We start from the raw sequence: 12,350 nt of genomic DNA, 5'->3' as shown, positions 1-12,350 counted from the left end.
CAAAACAAAAAAAAGGAAGAAGAAACTAGACCACCAAATTAGAGTATTTTAAAAGATACAGGCACAGACCTGTTCCTTCAGAAAATGGAAAGTCTTTGCACTTCTACAGCCACCTCAGAGATGTGCCTACTAACTAGGGAGCATTTTATCTTTACTTTTTAAGTGAGAGATCTAAATCAGAGGTGAAAGGACAGTGTTTTGTTCAGTAAGACTAGCCAAATAGCAGAGTTTAGTTTAATAAGACCAGTCAGAGTGAGTTAATAGAAGATGTGGGGTCAGTGACCATGTGCCAGCCCTTTATATCCTTTATCTTAGTTAATTCTCTTAACAACAAGGAGAACATAGGATATATGAAACCAGGAAAATAGTGTGAGTCAGGCTGTGGTGGACCTAGAGGAATGGGAGAGTGCATGTCGGGGAGCAATAGAAAACTGGGGTGGAGAAGGTCTTGGAAAGTAGCAATAGGATTCAGGGAATGAAGTGGAGGCCCGTGCACAGTCACATGATGATAATGGGGCGTTGGAAAGATGGTCACACTTTTGCTGTTAATGTATAAGCTAGCTCTTTCCCATCAACCATCTGTTGCTATGGAGATCACTGAAGATGACCTATTTAAAAATCTTAGGGTCAAGGCAGTCCATGACAAACATGGCAAAACTCAAGTATAAATACTGCACAGGGTATGGGAGAAGGGGAACCAACATCTTACAGAGTGTGAACTCGGACGAGTGATTTTTACTTCTGGGGCCCCAGTTTCTCACCCATTTGTTCATAGAATAAAATTGGATAATCTGTTACTATGTGCTTAGCATTGGGCTATGGATTTTTGCATGCATTATTTCTTTAAATTCTCTCCTTAATCCTATGAGGTTAATCTATAATTTACATTCCTAATTTAAAAATGAGAAAATGGAGGTCTAGAGAAATCAATAAACTTGCTTAGGATTACACACTGGCAAGGAGTGGAGCTGGGTTTTAAACCCAGGGCACTCTGATTCTAGAACCTGATTAATCTGGTGTAGAGGACAGCAGTTCTTGAAGTGTGGACCACTGACTTCTGAGGCACCCTGAGAGCCTTTCAGGAGGTCCAGGAGGTCAAAAATATACTTGTATTTATATTAAGACATTAAAAATTTTTTTCCACCCTCCTTCACTCATGAGCATATAGTGGAGTTTTTTAGAGGCTATGAAATATTTTTTATTGCAACACATTAAGTACAGAAGCAGATATAAAAATACAGCTATTTTCTATTAAGCTTGTCATTAAATATTTGCAAAAATGTAAATCAATACCATTCTCTGCACCTACTTTTACTTTTTTGGATTTGACAAAGATAGGTTTTCTTCACTCAGAAATCTTATTTATGGTAACTGATAAAGTGTCTATAGTTGCTATTTAAGTGAATCAATAAGCAAATATTTAAAACATTTCTCAGTTTTAATTTCCAATACAATAAATGCTGATAATTATAACTGCATAATAAAGCTCTTCGGAGTCCACAATTATTGTTAAGAGTATAAAGAAGTCTTAAGACCAAAAGTTTGAGAGCCACTTCTATAGAACATACTACAGTATGATGCTGCCTCTCAACAACTTATGGTTATGTGAACTGTTTCTTTTTTAATCCCTTTTATTACCCCAAATGTCAAAAGGTCTTTCAAGAAAATATTAAACATTTTTCAGAAAATAGAATGGCTTCCATAGAATGACAAACCAAAGCTTAACTTTTAAAATAAGTAATTTCCCCAAGCCCAATTTCTCATTCCTCTGGCCTGCACTCCCACTGTACCATAGTATCTCAGTCCTGGGAGAACTAGTAGAATGCCATAAAATACAGGGTGATCTCAGACTGTCTATCTTCTATCTAGAGCTTTGAGGGTGGGGTTGTACCAAAGTGAATCTGGATATAGTGTCTGAGTCTAGGAAGGGTGGTCCCCCCTCAGCACATGGGAGTACGCAGAAGGCGTGGACTCGATGTGTTTAGCCACAGAACACACAACCTTGAGGAGTCAATGTAAGACTGAAGGAATCTTTTTTTCATGTTTTCCATCAAATCCTATCTATTTTCAACATTCATGAAGATTTCCTAAGTACTAGGAAAAAATATTGATCTCATCTATTTAGACATCATCCATGACATTTGAACTTTTAATTTTCTTCTATTTAGCCCTTCAGTATATTGTCTTAGAATTTTTTCCAAATGACAATGCTCAGTATGTTTAAAACATGAACCTATCTTTCCCTTACAACTTGCACTTCTTGAGTTTACTATGCATGAACATCCATCCAACAAAATGCATCACCAAATGCAAAAATTTGAGCATAATTTTTTATTGTTTTCTTCCCCTTAAAATTCTCTACTCATTTAATCTATTCAACAGCCTCACCATTAATAACAATTTTACAAATGAGATGAAACTTCGAGAGAATAAATAACTCATTCAATTAGTAAATGATGGATCAGGAATTTACATCCAGATTATATGAGTTCAGAGATCAAGATTGTACCAATACTCTACATTGTTTATTTTACATGCCTGGTAACTTGTTCTACTAACAGTAGCAACAACTTGGCAACAACTACAATACTAACATCCTCAAGAACAACAATAACAGTGACAACAACCAAAACAACTGGCATTTATTGAGTTCTTACTATGTTCAGTTCGTGTAGTAGGTACTTTACAGGAATTTATTCATTTAATTCACACCATACCCACATGAGGTAACTATTATCTATTGTAATTTTATAGGTGAGAATGAAAGTCAGAAAACTTAAATATTTCCTTGATGTCACCAGTGATAAGTGGTTGGATAAAAGGCTAGAATATGAACCAAGATCTGTTTGATTCCAAATTTTTATTTCTAGCCACAATGTTCCACTGTTTTATTTTAATGAGAAAGTTAGTTCATGGTAAGTAAAGATCTTACAGTATGGCAAGATACACTCTTTGGAATTAGACAGATAAGAGTTTGAATCTCATTTTAAACAGACAACCTGTATGACTTCAGCAAAGTTATTAAACCTCCACTGTGAAAGTATCAACAATGCCAGTCTTACAGAGCTGTGATTAAAGATGTTATATATCTTACCTAGTACATGACAGGTATTCAATAAACAAGGAAACCAAGACTCAGAGAAACAAAGGAATATCACTCACCCATGGTGACAAGGAGGCTCAACAAGGACTCCAAAGAACACTTAAATCAAGTGTTCTTTCCATTACTACATGCTGCCTCAGTAAATAGGGGATTTCATTAAGTGACCTAGTTTCTCTATTTACATCTGAGTTCAGCTTCAGACAGGATTGAAGAAGTGTATATCACACAAAAGAAATTTATTACACATATGTGGTATATAATACCTGTTATTACCAGGCCATTTTAAATAGAGAAAACTAGGACATACCCTCCTCAAGACCATAAATAACCATTAAGATGCATCAAATAGCATTGACTTGGTAATTGTACTTCTGGCAATCTAGTCTCAAAGAACTAACAAAAAACTATTGATACATACATGAAAATGTTTAGGGTGGTATTTTTAAAATAATTATGAGAAATGAAAAATAATGGACTATCTTACAACAGGGAATTATTCAATGATTTAGGAGAATATCTACTCCAAAGGATATTACACATCTAGTCTCATGATGCTATGAAGATTATTCAACTATTAGGCAGTCACTTGTAGAATAATATAAAGTGAAATTAGAAGGGTAGAAAATTGTTTCTACTTTATAGTAATCCCAGCTATGTTCTTAAAAAACAAGAAACTGAGAAGCACTTAAAGACACAAGAAATATTCAGGTTGCTAGAAATTATCAGGGGTGATTTTTCTCATATCTTACGTATTTTATTCTATATATCTTCTCTAATGTTATAGTTTATTTTAATAATTAAAAGATATAATGAAGAACTGCAATGATGAATTTGATTGGAAATTTATTATATCGACTATGTCTTATAATAATAACCACCAAAGATGTAAAGAGTGAACAGATGGATTAAAAAAATCACAGAGAAAGATTCAGCATCTGTATTAATTTGAATCTGTTAATTCATCTTCTTGACTGGGAAACCTGGGAAATCTCACGTCCAGACCAAATCTTACCTCCGAGCAGCTGAAGGGGGAAACATGATGCCTTCCTGGAACTGAGTAGTAAATCAGGTTTTTATTGCAATGCTATCTGGGGCATTTCACTGCTGTAAACACCTGGCATTCCCTGAGTCAGGCCATTCCCAGAGCAGGGCAGACTATGAGTGACAAATCCTTCTGTCTGAGAATGTAGCTCCTTCAAATAGGAAGGCGTTGCGGGGCAGAGCCTTAAAGAAAGCTGGTAATCAGACAAAGAACCCAAGGCCTTCATTTAGGAATGCTCTGACCCCAAAGGTTGTAACAGGGAGGAGGAGGACCCTGTTAGCAAATTCTTACCGTTATCAATTAGACGCTTTCTCACTATTTCCAATCCTTGGTTCACTGCATCTTTCAGGTTCTCATGGGACTCTGGGAAGGCCGAGTTGTCCATCATCAGGACAGTGATCTGGTAGTTGCCAATTCTGCAGTTCCGTCTCACCTGGGTGGTCTCAATTATCACTCCTGGACAGAGAAGCACTGACCACAAAACCAAGCCCAACAGTGGTGTCTTCATGACCTCATTCACTTCAGAACCATACTCCTTGGGCTCAGTTGCTTTACTCCGGGCTTTTAGGGAGACAGGAACTCCAGCTAGACAGCCTCTAGCTGGGTCCCTCAGTCCACTCTTCCACCCTGTCCCTTCTGGCCATACCTCACTGGTCACGTGGGCCATAGAACACAGCCTGCTTGCCAGTAATTAGCAGCTACATTATGGTAGGAGATAAACCAAAGTTCATTTTGTGTGTTTGCTCATAAAAAGGTCAGAGTTATAAACAGGGAGATTGCCTGGGCCTCACCCAATAAAAATACAATTTATGACACGTCACTGGGAAGAGGAAAAGGAGGAAGAAAGAAGTGCAGTTAACATAAAAAGCTTTATAATATGGGGAAAAAATCAAAAAGCTTAACAAAAGGCTTAACAAATATGAGGGACTATTCATGTTTAGGTTATAACTGTGAATTGCATTTGAATCCTTAACTAGGAAGAGCTGTTTTTGAATCACTCAGTTGGTGACTATTTATTAAGGCTTGACTATGTGTTCAGCATTGGCAAGGCACTGAGCATACAACCATGAATGATACGGATATATTAATGTCTTTATGGTACATGCATTCTAGTAAGGAAGATAAACGTTAAACAAATACTTATGAATAACTAAATTCAACAATGGAAAAAAGTGCAAAGTGCTGTGAAAGCACAGGGAAGATTAACCAGACCTATTTTCGAAAGTCAAGGGAGCGTCCCTGACAAAGTATTCTTTAAGTTGAGCCCTGAAGGATGGACAGGAGTTACGTAAATGGAGATAGAGGACATGTGAGGGAGGGAGGCAGCTTGTGCAAAGTTTCAGATATGGGAAGTGGCGTGGATATTTGAAGGACTGAAAGACACACAGAATGGCTGGAATGGAGGAATCTAGGAGTCCCGTGGCAATAAAAGATGCCAGAGGAGTAGGTAGGGTGTGCCATGGAGTTTCATGTAAGCCCTTAAAGATTTGGAACTTTATCAAGAATCAAGAAAAGAATGTGATCAGATGAAATTTGTAAAGACCACTTAGACTGCTGGAGAAGGAATAACCTGGAGAGAGGCAGGAGAGGGCACATGGAGCCAGTTAGAAGGCTGTTTCTGTGGTCCAATTCAGAGGTAAAGGAAGCCTAGACAATGGCAGTGGCACTGAGATGTGTTCAAGAGATATCTAAAAGGTAAAATGGACTCGACTTGATAGTGCATTAAATTTGGGGCATTAGAGACAGAGAAGAGTCAATGGAGATTGCTGCTATGCTCAGCTGGGTAGACGGGAAAGCTGTTGACTAAGTTCTGGCATTCTGAAAGAGAAGCAGCCTTGAAGGGGAAGTTCATGACATCTGTTTTTGGACCTACTGATTTTAAGGAGACTGTGTAGGTGTGAGAATAGTCTCCCTGAAGTTTTGGGAAGAAGACCTGGATCTATGCAGTGGTTTGGAAGTAGAGTCATAGGTATAGTATGATTGATCAAATAATGTTATTGTTTGCATCATTGACTTGACCACTTATGGCAAAATTTATATTTTAAAGTGAGTGATATCAACAAGATGGAGGACTGGGAGGTCCCAGGCTTCACCCTTCCACAAAAACAATAAATTAACAATTATTCATTGATAAAAATAGTTTGCAGGGGTGAGCTTTGGAGTACAATGATGAAGCTGCAGCAAACAGTGGAACACAAAAACCAAGATGGCCCTGGCAGTTTGAGACAGGGTGCGATGGAGTAGGCAGGGGGATCCTGCTGGGTGTCCGACTAACAGAACTAGCTGACAGTAAGGCTGGGAAGGACTCAGATTTCCTGCTAGCAGAGAGACAGCTTGCAGTTTCTGGTGGGCTGTCTTTATCGACACATGAAATCTAGGATGACCAGTCATGGGCCTGTGGGCATGACTGCTTCTGTATACAATGCAACAATCTGGAGTACCTCACCACAGAGGTACTGGAATTGGCAGAAAATGCATCAAAAGACTTAAAGGTAAAGCATATTACTCTTTGTCATTTGCAAAGTGCTATTCATAGAGATACAAGGCTATTCAAGGCGAAAATTGCTAGTAGTGATGTCACTGCACTCATCCACAAATCTCTAACTGGAAAGAAAGGAGAACAGAAGACTGTTTAAAGGATGCCTTGATTTCTTATTACCTCAGAACTCTTAATTCACTAACAACTGTCCAGTGTTGTGATTCCAGTGGACTGCATCTCTGTGAAAAACAAAATTTTACCTTTTTGTAATTCTATTTGAGCAAGTTAGAAGTTTAATTAGCTTTCCAACCAACCAAATTTCTGCATTCCAGTCTTAACCATATTTAAATGTTACTGCAGCTTCAAAGAAGCTATTGATTTTAAAGTAGTGGGTTTTGACTGAGTTGACTGTTTTTTCTTAAACTGTTTAGATTTCAATGATGATGCAGAAGTTATAGTAACAAATGTATGGTTTTGTACAGACATTATTTCCTCTCTGGAGGAAAAGTTCAATAAACATCATGCCCCCATTCCCTTCCCTCAAAAAAATCCCCAAAACAAAGACAAAACAAGCCCAAGATGGCCTCAGAAAAAAACATAGAAAGCATTTTTACATGTGTCACTCCATCCCTCAGTTTGGCACAGCTCAGCATGAAAAGAAATCCCCTTGGCCATTTCTTCCCCATATTGGACAAAGAGGAGCAGGAAGGACCTAGCAGCCTTCACCACCGTGGACACCTGCAGCTTTTGAAACTGAGGACCTTTGCCAACACTAACTCCAGAGATGGAGCTGCCTATATCTATGATGCCTTGCCTCCTTGTAGACAGAACTGTCATTTAATCCACTTTGGGGCCATAGCCACTCTCCTGTCTCAGCGCCACCAGACATACACCCCAGACTCTAGCACCATGAAGGATCTCCTTGGCTTGGACTGCTCCTGTGGTAGAAAAGGAGAGCAGGAAGCTCCCAGAAGCTTTAGCCAATGAGAACTACAGCATCCCTCACCACTGCCACAGACACCTGTAGTGTTACTGCCAAGGATGATTGCATCTTCACCAGTGCTGACATAAGCTGATGGAGCTACCTGAAGTCTATACCACTGTGCTCCCCCAGAACAAGAGTCACTGCATCTTCATATCCACCAATAGGTGAAGGACTTTTCCTATGGAAGCTAACACATTAAATCTAGAAGAAGTGACTGCTCCTTCAAATGCATAGACATCAATACAATATTACAGGGAATGTGAAAAAATTAAGAAAACATGACAGCACCAAAGGAATATAATACATTTTCAGTAGTTGATTCCAAAAAAATAGAGTGCAATGAACTGGCTGACAAGAATTCAAAATAATTGTCTTAAAGAAGTTCAGAAAGCTACAAAAGAACAGATAGACAAACTCAATAAAAAAATAGATGAACAAAAATAGAAGTTCAAAAAAGTGAGAAGTCTGAAAAAAATTAAAATTCTTGACTAATGAATACAGTAAATAAAATAAAAATTTCAGTAGAACTCTTCAAAAGCAGACTCAATCAAGCAGAGAATCTGTGGACTTGAAGATAGGGGAAATTATCCAGTCAAAAGACAAAAAAGAAATACAATGAAAAAGAGTGCGAAAGCCTATGGGACTTGAGGAACATCATCAAGGAACTAATTTATGCACTATAGAATCCCAAAGAAGAGAGAGAAAAAGGAGAAGAAAGTTTGTTTAAAGAATTAATGGCTGAAAACTTTCCACATCTTGGGAAGGAGGTGTACATTCAGATTTATGAAGCCCAAAATTCCCAAATAGGATTGATCTCCCCCCAAAAACTATACAGAGACATAGTATAATCAAAATTTCAAAAATCAAGGTTAAAAGAGATATTTTTTTAGGAAAAAAGAATTTTGAAATCAGCAAAAGTGGCTATTCACATGTAAGTGAACTCATATGGATTATTAGCAGATTTCTCATCATGAACCTTGAAGACCAGAAGAGACTAGGATGATATATTCAAAGTACTGAAAGAAAAAACCCTGCCAACCAAGAATACTATGTCTGGCAAAATTATGCTTAAAATGAAGGAAAGATAAAAGCTTTCCTAGGAAATAAAAATTAAGATAGTTCATTTAGACTTGCCTTATGGAAAGACTTAAGGGAGTTCAAGTTGAAATGAAAACATGTTAACCCACAATACAAAAGCATAAGAAAGCATAAATGTCACTGGCAAAGTAAACACATAGACAAATACGGAATAAAGTAACACTGTAATGGTGGTACATGAGTAACACTTAACCTTAATATATAAGTTAAAAGGTAAAAATTTGTTAATGGGTACACAATATAAAAAGAGGCACTCTGACTACAAGAACACAAAATGTGGGGATAAGAAAGTAAAAGTATAGTCTTGTATGAAATTGAAGTTATTATCAACTTAAAAGAGATGGTTATAACTACAAGATATTTTGTACAAGCCTTAGGCTAACCACAAAGAAAAAAACTATAATAGATAATTGAAGGTAAAGAGAAAAATAATCAAAGCAAATCACTACAAAATTCACCAAACAGCAAAGCAGAAGGAAAAGAATTGGCTCTTGCTTTTCTTCGGGGATGCCTGGATGGTCATGTTGCAGCTGCCTGCATTTCCCAAAGGACAGTATTTTAAATGGGAGAAGAAACTGGTCACAGCCTTGGGCTGGTCTGGCCTGGCAGAGGGTGGCAGGATTATTCTCCTTTGGGTGTTCTACAGGACATGGGCTCTGAGGCAGAAGTTGGCCATTATTCCAACATTGTGTAGCTTCTGTATCTTATGCTTTTTTTAGTTTGTAAACTAATCTTATAGAAATATGATAATTAAAAACTAACAGGGGAAATGATAAGGGAAAGTGATTAAAGCTGGTGCTCAAAAGTTAAAGTATCTGATAGGCTTAGGTGACTAATGCATGTAGAGAGCTGTTATTCCAAAATTTGGTAGCTTTTGAATAAAGACTCCTTTCTTTTTTCACCAAAAAAGTAAGTGATTATCAAATGACAGTAGTAAATACCTATCAATAATTACTTTAAATGTAAATGGATCAAACTCACCAATCAAAAGGCACAAAGTGGCTTAATGAATTTTTAAAGAAAATCCAGTGATATGTTCTCTACGAGAGATTCATTTTAAAGTTAAAGACACATATAAGCTTAAAGTAAAGAGGTAGGAAGAAGTATTTCATGCAAATGGTAACCAAGAGAAAATAACTGTGGTTATACTTATATCAGGAAAATTGAAGGACATTATATAATCATAAAAGAGTCAATTTAATAGAAAAATATAAACAATTATAAACATATGCACTCAACATGAGAATGCCTAAATATATAAAGCAAATGCCAACAAATCTGAATGAAGAAATTGACAATACGATAAAATAGGGGATTTTAATACTTCACTTATAATAATGGGTAGAATGTCCAAACAGAAAATCAATAAAGAAAGAGCTGACTTGAACAACACTGTAGATCAAATGAACTTAAAGGACATATACAGAACTTTCCATACAACAGCAGAATACACATTCTTCTCAAGTGCACAAGGTCCATTTTCCATGGTGTATCACCTTATGTCACAAAAAAACCTTAATAAATTTAAGATCAAAATCATTCCAAGTATCTTTTCTGACCACAATGGAATAAAACTAGAAATTAATAAGAGCAAGAAAACCAGAGAATTCACAAATATGTGGAAACTAAACAACAGACTCTTGAACAAATACTGGGTCAAAGTGGGACTCAAAAGACAACTTAAAAAGTACATGAAGACAAATGAAGACATAACCTATGAAGGATGAAGCAAAAGCAGTAGTAAGAGAAAAATTTATAGTGGTAAACAACTACACTAAAAAAAAAAGAAAAACCTTTAATAAACAACTTAAATTTATACCTCAAGTAATTAGAAAAAGGATGAATGAAATCCAAATTTAGCAGACTGAAGGAAATAATAAAGATTAAAGCAGAAATGATTCAAATGTAGAATATAAAAAACAATAGAAACAAGTCAAATAAGGAATAGAAAATATGCACAAAACTAAAAATTGGTATATTGAAAAGATAAATGAAATTGACAAACTTTGGCCCTAACTAAGAAAAAAAAGACTTCAATAAATAAAATAAAAAATGAAAGAACAGATATTATAATGGATGTCTCAGAAATAAAAAAGAAGGATATAAGGGACTATTATAAACAATTATACGTTGTTTATAAAGCCTAAAAGAATTGTATAAATTCACAGAAACATACAACCTACCAAAACTGAATAATGAAAAAATAGAAAGTCTGAACAGAACAATAATAGATAAGGATATTTAACAGTAATCAAAAATGTCTCAACAAAGAAACCCAGGACCAAATGTCTTCATGGGTGAATTCCACCAAGCATTCAAAAATGAATTAATACCAATCATCCTTAAACAAACAAACAAAAAAGAAGAGTGAACATTTTCAAACTGATTTTATGAGGAGAGCATCACCCTAATACCAAAGCCAGATAGAGAGATCCAAAAGAGAAAAATTTAGGCCAATATCCCTGATGATGCAAAAATCTTCAATTAAATACTAGCAAACTGAATTTTATAGCACAGTGAAAGTATCATACACCATGATCAAGTGGGACTTATCTCTGAGATGCATAGATAGTTCAGTATATTCAAATCAATGTGTAATACATGTTAACGAAATGAAAGAAAGAAAAACACATGATCATCTCAACAGATTCAGAAAGAATATTTGAAAAAATTCAACACCCATTTGTGATTAAAATTCTTAACAAAATAGATATAGAAGGAACTTACCTCAACACAATAAAGGCCATCTATGAAAATCCCACAGCTAACATCGTAATCAATGGGGGAAATCGAAGGTTTTCCCTCCAAGATGCAGCACAGGGCAAGGTTGCCTACTCTTGCCACTTCTTTTCAATATAGTACTGGAAGTCCTAGCCAGAGAAATCAGGAAAGAAAAAGAAAGAAAAGTCATCTGTGAAAGAAAATCTTCTTGTTTTTCTCGTTCACTCTCACACTACTACCATACTTCGCTTCTGACACCAGATATGTGGGTTTTCCATGAATGAAATAATTCTCTGATACCAGCTGAGTGTCACAATTTAACTCAATCGTGGCACTGTGTATCCAGAGATAGTGTCAGATCCCACAGGTTGAAAGTTTAGTCTCACAAGACTGCTACCACCAACTTCTTATGCACATTTGGTGGCCAAACTTGGACTGAAATCCAATTTTCAACTGTCAATTTGTTGCTGTTCCCAATTCCTGAGGGTAGAAGAAAAAGTGGACTATTTTTTATTTATTTTAATTTGGCCTGGGAATTGCAAATATGACAGGAAGTCATATCAGAGGTGGAGGAGGTGGAAAACTGCCATGTGCTTTTAACTCAGACATAAAGACCGAAGGTAGACGCAGCTCTGGAAATCCTCTGATTATAACATGTGACCAGGAAAAAAGTTTCAAATGTGAAGGACCAAGATAACAGTCCTTCCTGGTTCCTTTATGGCAAAAATTGTCTTCTTTATGTTGTAGAACTATTAGCATGTGGATCACAATGAAAGGGAAGCATGTTCTTTGGGAAAGTTTCAAGGGCCAAAAGCAAATAATGGAACACCTGGGTTTGCAGGTTTATGAGACATACTCTACAACAGAACACAAAACCTCTAAAGATAGGAGAAAAGAAGGGAAGGGGCAGCTGAACAAGTCA

The 12,350-nt window shown here is 36.5% G+C and overlaps 1 protein-coding gene across 1 annotated transcript in view; it reads right to left on the bottom strand.

Annotated features, from left to right (window-relative positions):
- GUCY2C (guanylate cyclase 2C) overlaps positions 1–4,653 on the bottom strand; it is a 67,132-nt gene extending 62,479 nt beyond the window's left edge. Inside the window, exon 1 of the mRNA XM_054590919.1 lies at positions 4,437–4,653. Within this exon, the coding sequence (XP_054446894.1) occupies positions 4,437–4,653 (217 nt within the window). The remainder of the gene's footprint in view (positions 1–4,436) is intronic.
- Between the last annotated feature and the right edge of the window lie 7,697 nt (positions 4,654–12,350).

Source organism: Pteronotus mesoamericanus, unplaced genomic scaffold (genome assembly GCF_021234165.1).
Source record: "Pteronotus mesoamericanus isolate MK-2021 breed Mesoamerican mustached bat unplaced genomic scaffold, CSHL_Meso_final scaffold_21, whole genome shotgun sequence".
Taxonomy (NCBI): Eukaryota; Metazoa; Chordata; class Mammalia; order Chiroptera; family Mormoopidae; genus Pteronotus; species Pteronotus mesoamericanus.
Note: the sequence above shows the minus strand (reverse complement) of the source record. Positions and strands in the feature narration are given on the sequence as shown.